The following is a 15655-nucleotide window of genomic DNA, read 5'->3' on the forward strand; positions in this document are numbered from 1 at the left end:
TAGCGCTGGGAGGGACGGGGAGGCGGGTAATAGACCGGAGTAATGGGGGGAGGCGGGTGTGGAGGGCGAGAGACGGCTCCACCCGCCTCCTCCTCCCCGTAGGGCAGATCTGTAGCGCCGGCGCCGAGGTTTAGGAAACTGCAGCTTTGAGCCCGCGGTGCCCGGCACATGGGCGGGGCGCGGGGGTGGGTGCTGAAAAGACCCCTCCCCCGCCGCCACCTCTCCCCTCCTCTGGGAAGCCCCCACTGCGCCAGGCTCACCCATCGTCCTCTCCGCCAAGCCCCTACCCGCCCACCACCCCGGCGCACTCAGCCCCCTGGTAGGAACCAAGTCCCCTCTAAGGTCCTCAGATCGAGACACTAGTCGGCGCGTGCGGCTCCGTGGCTCAAGGGCGCCACCTGAAGGCTGAAAGGAGACCTTGGCCGAGCGCCCCCGCTCCCTTTCTGGGTGCGACAGTCGGGTACACTGGGTGGGACAGTCGGGTACACTGGCCAAGAAGGGTGTTCTTTGGGGACGTTGTCAACGGCCATGCCTCCTCCCCTGGGAAGGTCACTTGATTCATCCACACACACCCTCTTCCTGCGGCTGCTGCCCTGGGCTCTGTCTTTGTCTGCATCATTGCCCTGTCTCTGAGAGGTGGGCTTTTCTGTTTCAGCGCCAGCACTTCAATCAGACCGGCAGCTTCTAGAAGAGTGGGCCCTAGTCTGGTCCCCCAGAGCCCAGCGCCTAAAGAGTGGACGATAGTGAAGAGCATGACTTTGACTCCATCTCCTTACAAAGACCAGGTTAAGGTGAGTCAAGTTAATCAAGCCCAGTAAAGTTAAGGAGATGCTCCCTCTGTGAGTTTCCAGCCCCCCACATGAAGTTCATGGAGTTCCCAGCAGCCCCATGGTTGGGGGGCGGGTGGGAAGTGTGGCCTCAGGTGAGGCCTCTCACCTCTCTGAGCCTCAGTGTCCGCCTCTGTGGATGGAGAGTGACTACATAGGCTACAGGGACTTCGAGAGGGGCTCAGAGGCCAGCCATCTGGAAGGAAAGGCAAATGAAGGTGCCGGCTCCTGGGTCCTCATCCACCTTCAGGAGAACCTGCTCTCCCCTGCTCCAGAGCCTTGGCAACCAGTTGGGCGGAGGTCACCTGGAAGCCAGGTTTGGGGTCTTTGAGAAAGAGACCTGGCCAGCACCTCAGGAATGGGAATTCTTCAGTCTCTTGCTGCCTTCCCAAGGCCTGCTCAGGGCTTCTAAATGAAGCTCGCTGTAGCAACCGTCTCCACCTGACTCCAGCCCCACGGCCCCTAGCTGTGTGCCCTGGGGAGAAGTCTCCCCTCTGGGACCTGATTCCTGCTCTGTACAGTGGACCTAGTGAGGGGACGGGAACCCATGTGATGCTCCCTGCAGAGGGCTGGCGCCCCGCCCTGGGTCGTGGACGGTCCTGCCTGAGAGCCTGGGCCTTTGCTGTCCCCTCCGCTGGGGCGTGTTCCTTCCCGACAGCCTTGGAGCTCATCCGCTCACTTCCTGCAAGTCTCTGTCAAACATCGCCTTCTAAGAAACACCTTTCCACACCACCCCTTTACAAGTAATAGACCAAGCACCCTTTCCTCCTCAACTCTGAGTTTTTCTCCATAACATTTGTCCACTCCTGTCATTGACATAGCTCGGTTTGTTACCTCAACTGAAAAAACTTCCAGGAGGTCAGAGACTTTGCCTGTTTTCCTCCCTGTTACATTCCCAAATACTAGAAAGGGGGCTGACATTTAGGAGGCCCTTGGTAAACATTTATTGAAAAAGGAATGGAGAAAATGAGCAGAAAATCTTACTGAGCATCGACTCTATTGGTGAACTTGGTGCACTTTACCCCCACTCTCAAGGAGCTCAGCCACACAGGGCTGTGTGAACCCAAGACAAGGTGCGCTCGGCTGCAAAGACTGAGCTGAGCTGAGAAGGGTGAGGAGGAGGCAGACAGGTGAAGAGGGCATGGAGGAAGGCACAGCAGAGGACTGCCTTGGGCCAAGGGCCTGGCGGGGAGGGGTGAGTGTAGGGCTGTTGGAGACCACGCAGTTGCCAGGGAGGGCTCTGTAGTGGACACAGGCGTCGATGGGGCTGGACCGTGGGCAGCCCAGTCACTGCGGGCCCTTGTAGGCAGGAGTTTATTCTCGCCAGTGGGAGCCACGGGTCAGTGTGAGTAAAGGGTTAACAAAACCTTTTTGTCTTTTGCATGAGAATTTGACCTTTGGTTAACTGTGTAGCTCTGTTCCCTTGGAAACAGATAAATATATGTCCACCATGTTACCAAGCAACATTGCTATGATAAAAAATGACCCTTGAGGAAGAGACTAGAATGATGTATGTGACAATGGATTAGAATTGGAGATATCGGTATGATTCCATGTTTGCTTAATATAGGTTCAGATGATTACATCTAGTAATATTTATAGATGTGTACACACACAAGCTAGTATGCACACATATATTTCCTTTCCTGTTAGCGAGACGGCTACAAGCAATGGCACTGCATAGCAATGAGAATCCCTAGTGCCCGGATCTTGGTTTCTAATACCATATTCCAATGAAAGGAACTGGGGCAAAATCGCCATTTCTAGTACTAGGGCAGGAAATATTAATGAGCCCAGAGCATCTTGTAGTGCCAGGAGATGAGGCAGTGCGTAACAAACAAATATGAAGACAACACCATGCGCACTGTAACGGGGAGAGGAGGGATGTCGAAGAACAGAGCAGATGCCTGGGAGGTCCCAGTGGCCAAGGCTGGAAAAATTGATCAACAATGGCCCTCCCTGCTGGCGCAGCAGGTTAAAGCACAGCACTAAGAAGCTGAAGCCACTTCTGCATGAGTTCGATCCCCGCCTGCCCCGGAGGTGACCACATGGCACGGCAGACCCCTCCTGACCCGCCCGCTGCTCCCCTCAGCAGTGTACTTCATCAGTCGGCTTGTTCTGCTCCCCGCTCTGTCTCTGGTGAATCCTCTCACCCTCCTCATCTCTGGCTTGTACCCCAGTTCTGTATGAATAAATAAATAAATCTTTTTAAAAAATTGACCAACAAATAATACGGGGTTGTAACCCAAAATATGGTAAATGGAGAAAAGAGAAATTTCCCATGCAGAATTCCACATCTGTTGAAAACCCTCCAGGAGGAGGAACCAATTCTTTTTTTTTTTTTTAAAGATTTATTTATTTGTGCATACAGAACTGGGGTAAAGGCCAGAGGCAGCAAGAGGCTTCACCAGAGACAGAGTGGGAGCAGAACAGGCAGATTGACGAAGCACACTGCTGAGGGGAGCAGCGGGCGGGTCAGGAGAGGTCTGCCGTGCCATGTGGTCACCTCCGGGGCAGGCGGGGATCGAACTCATGCGGAAGTGGCTTTAGCTTCCTAGTGCTGTGCTCTAACCCGGAAAGCACTGGGCCCGGAACCAATTCTTAAGTGTGGGCTGAGCATAGTGACTTTCAGAGACTCCAGTATGAGAGGGTGAGGGGAGAGACTCTACAGGGGAGAAAGCTGGCAAACCCAGCCAGGTCGTTAAGGGCAAGGTCAACAGTCACACTCTGTGGTGTGTGTGATGTGATGTACGTTGTGATGGCGCAGAATCGGAGGCATCCGTATGAACTCAGGTTGCTGAATGACTTTCAGATTTGTGCAAGGTTCCTGAGGGATTGTGAATAGTATCCCCACCTTTGCATTTGGGAAAACTGAGTGTCTGCGAGAGAAGAGGTTGGTCACACTGAAGGTTGGTGGGAGTGAGACAGGAAGCAAGGGCCTCTGACTCCCAGCTGGATCTGGGGGCCTCAGATAGACTAAAGAGCCAAGGCCGCTGAGCCACAGGCGCTCTCTCCCCTCCCCCACCCAGTTTCATCCTCTGTGAGCATCTTGCTGAGCTCAGGTGTTTAAGTTCATGTACTTGTTTTCTATTCATCCTCTGGCTCATCTAGTTTTCCTGGATGCTTTCATGAAGTGGCTCTGATAGCGTGGTAATGGGATATGGTTCAGGAATTTGAGGAAATGAGTGGGTGGCCACGCTCCAGGCCCTGGAGGCTGTGCCACACACGCACACCTTCAGCCAGTCCAGCTGGCACTGCTTCCTCTCCACCTGGTCTGTCTGCCGCTTCCAGCCTTGAGAAAGGGAAAACCTGGGTGCTGGCTCTTCCTGCCCTGGAAGAGGACGAGGGAAATCGAGACCCACGTTCTCAGCCTCTGCAAGAGGGAGCCCCTCAGCCTGGCGGCTCCAGGGGGCAGGACCTAGCCTTCGCTTCTCCCCAGGTCAGCATAGGGCCTGGTGCAATGGAGGCACTGGGGTCGATGGATGAAAGCCACTCCCTTGGGGAAAGGTGGGCCAGGAAGAGAGGACTGAGCAACCTTGATGAAATGTGGAGGCCTGTGCTGGCCTCACCTAGGTTGTCTCACCTGGTCTCCCCACCCTCCGACAGTTTGGTAACTTAGAGGTCATTCCTCAGGGGAGGTAACTGGGGCTCAGGTCTTACAGCAGTCACGCCGAGGCTAGCTGAGGCCAAGGGACCCACTTCCCACGGTCTCATTCTGCTTCCCAATCCACCAACTCGGGGTCAGGGGCTGCCAGGTCGTCCAGGGCAAGAACAAGCTCTTCCCTGACCTGAGGACATAGGACTAGGTACTGGGTACCCGGGCATGGGCCAGAGGTAGGACACATGTAACAGCGCACCTGTGTGCAGAGCAGAGGACTGGAGTACCTATATTTGGGGTGCTCTTGCCCATACCAGTGTGCACAGCAAGAGGTATACAGGGCCCACGTGTACAGGCACACATGGATGCCCTTCAGGGGTTCAGTTTCCCCAGATGCAGACCCAAAGCAAGAATTTTGGAGCACATGGTTTCCCTGGGAGTTGATCCCAGGAAGCATGTGGGGGAGCCAAGTGGGGACAGGAAAGGGAAGACCTCCAGTGCCTGCCGTGCAGAGGTGGCCCCGTGACTGCTGTGGCGGCTGGGGCTCAACCCTGCTGGGTGGGGCACCGGCCCACCTAGAGTGGACAGAAGGGAAGGGAGGCGTTTGCTCTCAGCATCTGCTGTCATTGCTGCAGGCCTCTCCCAGTGCTTCCAGCCTGCTGTGCATGGATGGAGGGTGTCCTGTAAGCAGAGTCAGCTGTGCTTTGCGGGAAAGCCCGGGTACACATGGAGAAGTGAGTAGTCAGGGGTAAGGATGGCGCTTTGGTCACAGGGCTGCAGGGCGTGTGTTCAGGACCCACAAGTGCACACAGCCAGGGCACTGGCGGAAGACAAATGACTGCAGGAAGGAGGGTCTGGGGGGGATTAGCAGCCACAAGAGAGGTGGTGCTGGGGCTCCCCAGCCAACTGTACCCCGTCTTCAGCCTCTCTGGTTGGCATGTACTCACGTGGTTGGGAACACTTGAGAGCTCTCACAATGCAGAAGTTTCTCTCAGCTGAACTTTCACTCATTTGTATTTTATGAAGTGGGGATGAAGCCTAAGATGCCCACAATAGAGAAGGGGACAGCCTCCGGGGGGGGGGGGGGGGGAAGGGCCCTCGACGTGGAGGAGGAGCCAAATGACATCTCAGAGCCCACTTGTCCCTTGAAGGAGAAGGTGATGACTCTGCCCCTCTGGCAGGCAAGTCACTTGCTGCTCTGGCACCTCAAGCTCCTTACTTGCCAGCAAGCACCCCCGAAGTCCTCTCTCTGCTGTGAAATTCCCAGAGCTCGTGTAGGAAGGAGGTTAGGTCATGAACAAGGAAACCCTTATAAGAGAGGAAAGCACTTAAGTCACTTACTACATAGGGGAGAGAGGATGATTATGGAAAGGACTGAGTGGGGGAGGACGGGGAGCTGGCTCCTGCAGATAGCTCTGTGGCTGTGTTTTTAGGCCTCTGGCTTGACTCCTATTACAGCGACACAAAATAATAGTGTCTTCAATACGATAACTTATTTCTCTCGCACGTAAAAGTAGACAAGCCAGTTGAGGCTGACATGGTAGCCTTATCCGTTACAAAAAATCTGGTTTCCTTCTATCTGCCACCTTCCACCTTAGGGCCACATTCCAGGCAGCCAAAGGAGGACCAAGGAAAGGAGGAGGGACCCTCCTCCTTCCTTGCAAGGGTATGAGCCACATGTTACCTCCATTCCTAGCCCACCAGCCAGGGTAATCACATGGCTGCACTTATCCGCAGAGGCCTTTGGGATGTCATCTTTCACTGTGTGAGACTGGGAGGAGGGAAACTGAGGCAAAACCTGCAATTTTCCCCATAGCTGCTGACTTGCTTGAGTAAACGACATCTCTGCCTGAGCCATAGTTTCTTCATTTACAAGTCCATTCACTCTCACTCACCCATTCATTCATAACAGAGTACAATGTTTGAGCCTCTTGATTGCTAGTGGTCCATGAGGTCACGAGTGAGTTCTTTCTTGCTCAACACGCTGCTGCCAGCACCTACTGCAGGAGCTGGCACACGAAAGTTCTATTCCTTGCTGTCCGTGGATGATGAATGGGTGCTCATTCTGGCTTTTCTGTTGGGGGAGGGATATTTTCCCTCATTCAGGGGTTTAAGTTCTTTCCCTTTCCAGGTGCCCTGGCTCCACCTTCCCTTATCTCCACATGCCAAGCCTTTCTTAGCTTGTAAAGTAAAATGTGCTCTGAGCCAGAATCCTAAGAGGGGGATTAAAAATAAATGAAAGTGCATCAAAATAGTTAACCACAAGAAATGGCTTTCAGGGTAATTAGACAACAGCACTGGAGAGCAGGACAGCACTCTAGACTCCAACTGTCAGGTGCTCCCACCAACACCTCTGTGGGGCTTTGTCTGAGCCCCTGCTTGCCCCCGCCCCGCCCCCACCTCTACAGGACAACATAGAAGACTGCTCACTCCCCCTCACCCCCACCAAGGTCTGGGAGGTAGGTGCTGATTCCAGCCTATGCTCACCTGCAGGGGTAACCCTAGGTAAACCCATATCTCTTTGAGCTTCTGTTCACTCAGCTATAAAAAGGGTTAATATTAAGCAACTATAAAATGCAGATAACGATGACACCTCCCTCACAGGCAGAAGTTCACAGCAGCCTTAGCATGTCGGTGCTTTTTCACAGTGCACCAGGTTCTACAGGAATGCCTAACCGTTGTGTGTTAACCAATAAGTTTCGAGCAATCTAATAATAGTAGTTTTTGCATAGCATCCAACCGATAATGTTGTGTGTTTCCTTCAAAACTGTAAAACATGTTTGCAGGATCCCTGTGCCTGCCTTTGGATGCCTCAGCACAGTTTGGGAACTGTAGGCATTGGGTTTTGAAGATGAAATGGGGTTGTGTGTGTCAGGAACATAACACAACTCAGGCCCAGAGTAGATCAGTAAATGCCCGTCGCCGCCTTCGCTGTCTCCAGCTGCTGCCACCTCATGGCGTCTGCCCTGATCCCTCGGGGCCTGCGGCCCTGAATTTACTACCTCCCTAGCGTAGCCTGCTCAGCTCCACCTCTCCGTCCCTCCGCAGTTCCACACACTTGCCGCCACCTCTCCGTAGGCTGGGTGGACCCCTGTGTTCTTCAGCTGGCCCTCAGGGACACAGCAGACCTGCCACGGGCAGTATAGAGCCAAGGCCTCAACAGACCTGCGGGGTTCCACTCACTCCCTCACCCCTTGGCATTGTAGAGAATGTGAAGAGCAGTCATAAATGCTTATCTGCTGCAGGCATGGAGGAATTTCAGGGAGGGTCATTACATAGTGTCCTTGGGGCAACTCTGTGGCTGTCTGTGTCTTCTTGAATCTGCAAATTCAGACCTGGAGGTCTGACAGCATCGCTGCTACCACCCTGAACATGCCTCCTTTCACCCCAGTGCCCCAGCTCGTGAGCCCCTCCTGTCCTGCCAGCAAATGGCTGCCTCCTGTGTGACACCCACCTCCGATCCATAATGACAGGGTCGTGTGACATAGAGCCTGATGACCTGCCTAGAAGAAATAACTTCTGGCCCCTGTGTTCAGAAGGGCTGTGAAGATCACAGGTGAGTTTCTTAGATCCTCTCTGCTTCTGAAAAGTGACAGCTGGACTGGGAGAAATTGCACATAAAAGGCTATCCGCGTGCAGCAGTCAGATTGCACCTTAGGCTAAAAACCCCAGGAAACAAGAAATGTGATGTTTCTTACAACTCATTTGCATAATTATTTAAGCCTCATTATGCTGAAAGGATAAGAAAAGTTTGGCAGAGCAGGGTCATAAAGGTGGTGTGGCTTCCTTGACTGCACCCCTTTCCTGCCCTGTCCTGTCATTCTTGGAAGGAACCCCAGGTCTGCCCCAGGGTGGAGCCCTGAGGCCAGCATCCCCTACCCCCTCATCTGGCGGGAGGCCGCGCTCCAGAGAGCCCTCTGCCGGGAGACTCCTAAGCCACACTTCCCTCCTGAGCCCAGCCAGCTTCCCTGGTTCCTGTGCCCTGTTCTTGTGCTAGTTTAAATACACGTTCTCTTTGCTTTCCTGATCTACAGTAAACATTTACTATAATTTTTACTTCTATAAACTCTAGTTCTTTTTCAAATCTCCTTTTTAAATAGTATTATAATCTCCCCACCCCCCACAACCCTTGCTTTTGTTTCCTGCTTGAATGACTTTAATTATTTTCAATTTTTGCTGTTGTTGTTGTTCTCTTTATCGGAAGTTCTTGGGGGAGAGAAAGTTGGTCCTGCTGTGGTGGTGTCTGCCAGTTCTCCCTTCTGGTGATTTCTTGGTGCTTTGTCGTTGTGGGAGATGAGTTCCCCCAAGGAACTCTATCCATGGTTGACAGCTCAGAGCCAGCCTCATTTCAAGGCAAGACCGCCCAAAGCCGGTTGGTTTGTTATGAGGAATCACTACATTAATTCTTAGTGTGGAGCTCCTTTCATGTGGCTAGAAGACATTACAAACAAACAAAACCAGGGCCCTCCCCTGGTTTTAACCTGTAGTATAACGGGTTAAAGCGCAGCACTACGAACTTAGCCGCAGCTGCTTCAACATAAGTTTGATCCCAGCCAGGGAGCTGACCCACATGGCGCAGCAGACCTCTCCTGACCCTCCCACTGCTCCCCTCAGCATTGTAGTTCATTGATCAGCCTATTCTGCTCCCCGCTCTGTCTCTGGTGAATCCTCTCACCACCCCTGCACCTCTGGCTTGTACCCCAGTTCTTTTATGCATAAATAAATAAAATTTAAAAAAAACACTAAAAACACCTACATGAAAATAAAGTCTACTTATTTAATCAAGGCCCCACCTTTATGATTGCTTATTTCTATCCACTAGGGTGTAGATTCCAGGAAAGCAGGACCTGTGTCTCTCTGATTTGAGGTTTCCTCCCCAGGGCATAGAGCAGAACTTGGAGGACACAGTAGAAACCCCATACATATTTGCTGAAAGAACTAAGGAACACCCACCTCAAATGTGCTGTGAAGAGCGAACGGTGTGTCGGTGAGGACTGTGTTGACCCAATTAAAAATGGCTTTATCAGGTCACACGACAGGCAGATGTGGTGACTCCACACACCAGTGATGTCAGATTCTCTGCAAGTCTTTGCCCATTTCCTTAGGGCTGCTAGGTGGTAGCTCAGGCGCCACATTCACCTTCAAGGGCAAGAACGAGGGAGTGAGGCAGAGAATCAGTCATGTGTTTCCTTTTCTCAGGTAGGAAAAACTTTTCCTAGAAGTCTAACAGCAAATTCCTGCTTCGATCTCACTTTCTAGAAATGGGCTGTGCAGGTATCCCAGAAGCAGGACAAGGAAAGGGAACATTTCCCTTTATCCAGACTATAAATAGGTGAGGACGGGAGAAGGGGATTGGGGACTCAGACAGAGTCAATTTTTTCCAACTTCAGAAATAGGGGGGTGCCCCACAGGAGCTCACATACATATGTACATAAGCAACACTCTTGGAGTGAAGCAAGCAGCAGGTGCAGAGCGAGGCACCTGTTCTCACAATCATTACTGCTGGTATGCTGAGAGCTTTACAGCCGTGGTCCTACTGGCATTAGATTTGAATTCTGGGATTTACAGGCACTTAGATACCCACCCCCCAAGAATCCCCCTTCCTCCTTATTCTATTCAGAGCACTGAAACCTTTAAACACACACACACACACACACACACAACCTACATTTTCCAGTGTGAGCCACTGCCTGCTCTCATTAACTGCATCCTCCGTGACTCGGCAAGACCCTGTTTTCAGGCTGAAGTGAGAAGGATACTGTGCAGGCCAAAGGTCCCACCACAGGTGGAGTCCAGTTCTCCCAGGACACTGAGATGAAGACAGCAGGAGCGCCAGCCATGAATCTTGGGCAGACCCTGGAGTGGCTGAGAAGAGAACTGGTAAGCCTTTGCATCTTTTGATGTGACACCTGCACCCCATATGTTCCAAGGTTTCTGGGTCCTCTTCCCTTGCCCCTTGGCTGGGGGAGGCCCTACAGGCACCCCTCTGGGGCCAGGGACATAGCCTGTGTCTCCATATCTTTGCTGGGAGAAGTAGGTCACGGCCTACATAGCGTTCTCCTGCGGTGCTTGCCAGACCGGTTTTAGTATTACTTTGAGTCCTGGGCGCACGCCCAGCGGCTGCTGTGTGACCACTAGCTGGCTGCTCCCTCTTTGGGCCTCAGTTTTCTTTCATCAGATGGGGATGGCAATAGTACTGGCATTGCAGGAGTTACTGTGAGAATTCAGAGAGCTGGTAATACTCACTAGGTCCTGCCTGGCTCACCTATAGGCTGTTACAGTCCTGTATGGAGCACGCCTCCTGTCTTAGCCCCAGCCCTCTGCAAAGCCGGGGCTGATGCAAGACTGGGGTGCTAGCAATTTAGTTGGAGGTACACGTTCATGGGGCTAAGAGCGGGTCCTGCCTGACTCTGTTGTCACTTTACTCCTTATAACATGGGTTGTTAGAATGAGGACTAAAGGAGCAGTAGGGCTGTATGTAAGGGTAATATTTAATATTGATGGCGATGATGAAGATAATCCACAGCTTGCTGGTTCAGCCTGTCATGTTCTTGAGCATGGGTTGACTTATTCATTCCTCCAGTCTTACAAGTCTTGAAAGGTAAATCATTTGCTTTCTACTAGAAAGAGGGGGACACGGCTTCTGCAGATATGGGCTTGTTCTGATGAGAAGTGATGGGACAAGCTTTCTGGGGGGCATCCAGTGCCCTGCAGCCAGCCTCACAGACTCTCTCTCCCCTAGGCTGAGATGCAGATCCAAGACCAGAGACTCCTGCTCACGCTGAAGCATCTCCACAGTGTCCTGGAGGAGCTGCGAGCTGAGAGTGCCCGCTGGGAGGACTCCAGGTCCAGCAGAGGGACGTCCCCCATCAGAGCTCGGGCAGGCTCTGAAAGCAGGGCCTGGCAGCCCATGGCTTCCAGGAGGCTGGCCCAGGCCTTCCCAGGGGTAGACAGCAGGCGGAGCTCCCTCCCTTAGCCGGCAGGGATGCACCTGGGCTTGAGCCTTTCCACCTAGCACCTCAATTTTGATTGTGATGTTGTAGAAGAGAATGCTACAGTGGGAGCCAGGAAGCCAGGGCTCTGACTTCTCCTCTGTCCTCAAATACCATGTCTCTCTGACTGTGTCATTCAACTCCGGGTCACTGGTTCTTTTTCTGTCACCTATCAGGTTGTGATTAAGTGCAAACAAGTGTGATGAAGTGTGATGAAGTGCAAAGTAGGTGTGAACAGGCTTTGAAAATACAAATATGTTATATGGCTTCTAGCAAGATCTTGGTAGTAATAATATTACTCTTGGGCATTTTGCATATGATGACTATTAAAAAAAAGAAAGAGCTTAATGTGTGAGAGTGTTTAGCTAGTGTGGCCATGTTGCCACGATGAAGAACAGGACAACCCCAATTCCCAGGTGCAGTAACTGTGGTTTGTTGTTTTCCAGTAGGCCTTATTCCCCTTCATCTAGCAGCAATAGGCCCTTTCCATGGGGATGAGCATGTGACCAGGACTGGCCAATCATAATTCACAGTCAATCTAATGACGTGATTGGCCAAGTGGTTGGACATGTGACCTAGCAAAGCCAATCACAACTCTTCCCTGGAATTGCTATCTAGATGCTCATTCTAGGTCACTATACATTAGTTCTACACTTGAGCCAAGAAGCGATATATGTCCCTTCTGCCCATAGCCATTGGCTGGAATTAGTCATGTGGTCTATCCCAGCAGGGGTCTGGGACATGTGAAAAGCAGATGGAGGGTCTGGTTAGACACATGTTTCCTTCATTCTCAAAAGACCAGCTGCCTCTTGCTGTTAGAGTGGGTCCTCGAGGCTCAGTCTTTCCCACTTCCTGAGAAGCTCCACTTATTAGAAAGGTCTCAATCTTACTCCTCTTTCATTGGGCTAAAGTCAGCTCATGGACCAAAAATCAAGGTGTGGGCCAGGCTGCACTCCCTCTGGAAGCACAAGGGAGGTCTGCTCCTGGCCTTGGGAGCTCCTAGGTGGCTGCAGCCATTCTTGACTCCAGGGCGTGTGACCCCTGCCTCTGCATTTGTTTTGCATGCCTCTTCTGTAAGATCTCTGTCTTCCTGAGGAGAACTGTGACTGTATTTAGGGCCACTGGATAATCCTGGGTAATCTCCCCAGCTCAGGAGCCTTAATGACATCTACAAAGATGCCTCCCACCTTTTATAATGTGATTTTTTAAAGATTTATTTTATTTATTTATGCACACAAGAACTGGGGTATAGGCCAGAGATATGTGGTGGTGCGGGGAGAGGTTTCACCAGAGACAGCAGAAATCAGAACAGGCTGAGCTACTGAGGAGAGCAGCAGGTGAGACAGGAAAGGTTTGCCGTACCATGTGGATTAGCTTCCTGGCTGGGGATCGAATTTGTGCTGCAGTAGCTGTGTATAGCTCCAGAGTGCTGAGACTTTAATCCATGAACCACCAGGGAGACCCTATAAAGTAATGTTGATAAGTTCCAGGAATCAGCATATGAGGGCCTCCTTCCAGCCTACCTTAGTAGATGATTAACAGAAAAGAATTTCCCTTTATTCCTTCTGATTATCATTCCTGGCTAATGTACAGGATTAAGAAGAATGCTGGATAGCTGGAGACTTTCTGTGGGGCCTTCTGGAAGAAGGAGGTGACATGCTTGTTGAACATTTACTATCCCCCAGACACCATTAAGTTGTCACCTAGCTAGGAAGTACACATTAATATTCCCAATTGAAAGAGGAGAAAATGGAGGCCCAAAGAACAATGGTCGCAGAAGCAAAAGCAGAACAGTTAAAAAGAAATGAAACTGGCAGTTCAATATCTTGACTTCTAATATTTTTTGTATTCTTTACCGATTGCTAGCAAGCCATGATCAACTACATACTCTCTGCATGGGCGCCACCTGGTGACCATGAGAAGTAATTCCCCCAGGGACATGTTGGCTCTGGGTTGTAGGACTGACATCTTCAGTATCTTCTCCCTTATTGGGGGACATTGTATTTCTAGAGCCATGGAAGACGAAATTTTCTAGTCCTCGAGATCTGGGTTTGAATTTCAACTCTGTCACTGGTTGAGCAACCTGGGGCAAGTTGCCTCCACCTTTGATCCTCCATTTATCCTTACCTAACTGAAAATGACACCTGTCAGAGCCTTGGAGAAAGTCTTGGGAAAGTGCTTTGGAAATAGATTGAGTGGAAGCAATGGCAAGAAAGCATGGTCTACAGCTGGACACACCTGGATTCAATACAACAAAGAAACAAAAAACATATGTGTTGCCAGGCACTGTTCTGCACATGAGACCGGACCGCAGTAACGACAACGATGACAAAGAGCCAAAATTCATGTTTTCATGTAGCTCACTGTGTCCAATTTCTGAGTCATTCATTCATTCATGCACAATGGTTTTCTGACAAATAGTTTTCGCCAGGCAATGAGCATAGGAGGAATCCAATGTGTCAAGAGACAGGGTCTGGCAGGAACAAGATCAGATTTTGTGAGGCCTGAGTTTATAAAATTTAGGTTTTTTTTTTTTTAAGGAAAAAAAGACACAATGTAATAAATACAGAACGGGTTAGAAAGAAAGCAAAATTAAAATGTTTTAACGGGTTAGAAAGAAAGCAAAATTAAATTGTTTATTTTAAAAAGAAAGGGAATATTCTTTTTTAGAATGACAAACATTTTTAAAGCTGACAAAATCACCAACCTCATAAAACCTAGAAACAGCATATTTTTATTAACTACCTACATGATACAGATCCATAGGAATTTTTTTTCTCCACTTTTTGCTATATAGTCTTTGATTATCAACACATAAAACAATTATTTTGTTGTCTTTCTGTAAAGATATAGAGAAGATAATTTGGTCTTGACAAGATTGTTGTTTTTGGAGTGGATAATTTAAAAAGTTTTCCTTAAATTGTAAAGCGTAATACCAAGAAAATGTTAAGATTGTCAAATTTGGGAAAGCCTTTAAGTTTCTTTCATACATGAGCTATAAGATGAACTAAGTTGACAACACAATAACTAGTTTTGTAGGTAACATTCCCGGATAGTGGAATATTATGACTTCTATGTGTTCTTCATCCATGTCAATAACTCATGTCAAATAAGTGATAAAGTTAAATCTAGAATTATAATTTGCTTCTTTTAACTGGGTTATCAAACAATCCAAGAGCCTTTTCATTATTTTTATTTGAAAGGCATCTAGTCCTCTTAATGAATTACTACTGTTGTTATGATCTGGCTATTTGCCATTACAAGTGAGAATAACAGATTCAAGGGATTAAATAACTTCCTCAGGTAGCCTTAGCTGAACGACTCCAGGGGTTAGACATTGCCACCTGTCACACTTGAACTATAGGGCCGGGTTTCAGGCCCTGTCATACTCCCGCACAGATGAGGTCCCTGTCAGAGCTCCAAGAGTGCAAATACCAACCAAGCCAGAGACCTAGGACCCTCCAGAGGCCCCACCCAGCCGGTACTAGTCCTGCGTTCAACCATCCAGTCCCGTTAGGTCCACAGCCCATAGCCCCGCCCTTACTTCCGCCCCTTCCAGTAGTCACACCCTCCCCCCGCCCACCCTGACCCGTGGCTCCGCCCCTTCCCCCGAATCAGTTCCCTGCCGCCCCGCCCCTCGTCCGCCCAGGCCCCGCCCCCGAACCGCCCCGCCCCTCGCCCCGCAGAGCCCAAGCTGACGCCTGGCGGGTTGAGGAGAGAAGCGCCTCACAGCTGAAGCGGGGTACGGGAGACTCCTCCTCCAGCCCCGGCTCCGGCCTTCTTGAGAGCCGGCTCTGAAAGTAGGGCTTAGCCTGAGGGGCCGGGCGGCGTCGGGTGGCTGGAGGCGGACTCGGTGATGGGGGCTGCGCCACCCACCGCCCCACGCGAGCCGGGCCCGGCTTCTCTCAGGCTCCATCGCTGAGCGCCCCGCCTGAGAGAAAAACCACCATCCCTGCCTTCCTGGGCTGGGGGCGCGATCGGGCTTCTCTGCTACGCGACGGGCTAAACGGCGTTTGGGGTCACCCCTCGGACCTCAGCGTACCTCTCTGAGCGCCGGGCCTTAAACGCTGAGGAGTAGTCTGCGGCGGGGAAACCTTGGCGCTAGGCGCTCGCGGTCTTCTCCTCAGAGCCAACACCCGGCTCCTCCCTTTCCTCTCCCCTCACCCCTTTTGCACCCTGGGGGAGCTCGCTCTCTTAATGCCCTTCTTTCTCCTCACCCGCCTCCCCAGATCCGCGCC

General features: G+C 51.0%; 2 protein-coding genes across 2 annotated transcripts in view; one reads left to right on the forward strand and one right to left on the reverse strand.

Annotated features, from left to right (window-relative positions):
* The window catches only part of TMEM74B (transmembrane protein 74B), a 20280-nt gene extending 4765 nt beyond the window's left edge, over positions 1-15515 (reverse strand). The window contains exons 1-2 of the mRNA XM_012728204.1: positions 15460-15515; positions 10094-10281 (exon numbers count right to left, since the gene is read on the reverse strand). The gene's annotated coding sequence lies outside the window, so the exon portion shown is untranslated. The remainder of the gene's footprint in view (positions 1-10093; positions 10282-15459) is intronic.
* On the forward strand, positions 7920-11401 carry LOC101631212 (chromosome unknown open reading frame, human C20orf202). The gene is made up of 3 exons (XM_004686991.1): positions 7920-7981; positions 10173-10305; positions 11168-11401. The coding sequence occupies exons 1-3, from the start codon at positions 7920-7922 to the stop codon at positions 11399-11401; spliced, it is 429 nt and encodes a 142-aa protein (XP_004687048.1).
* Positions 15516-15655: the final 140 nt, after the last annotated feature.

The sequence above is a fragment of the Condylura cristata genome, unplaced genomic scaffold, assembly GCF_000260355.1.
Source record: "Condylura cristata isolate star-nosed mole 26May11 unplaced genomic scaffold, ConCri1.0 scaffold00022, whole genome shotgun sequence".
Classification (NCBI taxonomy): Eukaryota; Metazoa; Chordata; class Mammalia; order Eulipotyphla; family Talpidae; genus Condylura; species Condylura cristata.

Excerpts from the sequence above, each read along its gene's own strand:
- LOC101631212 (XM_004686991.1), top strand. The coding sequence starts at position 7,920 with ATGACCTGCCTAGAAGAAATAACTTCTGGCCCCTGTGTTCAGAAGGGC. Across the intron at positions 7,982-10,172 it reads AAGGGCTGTGAAGATCACAG|TGAGAAGGATACTGTGCAGG; the intron begins GTGAGTTTCTTA and ends TTCAGGCTGAAG. Across the intron at positions 10,306-11,167 it reads AGTGGCTGAGAAGAGAACTG|GCTGAGATGCAGATCCAAGA; the intron begins GTAAGCCTTTGC and ends TCTCTCCCCTAG.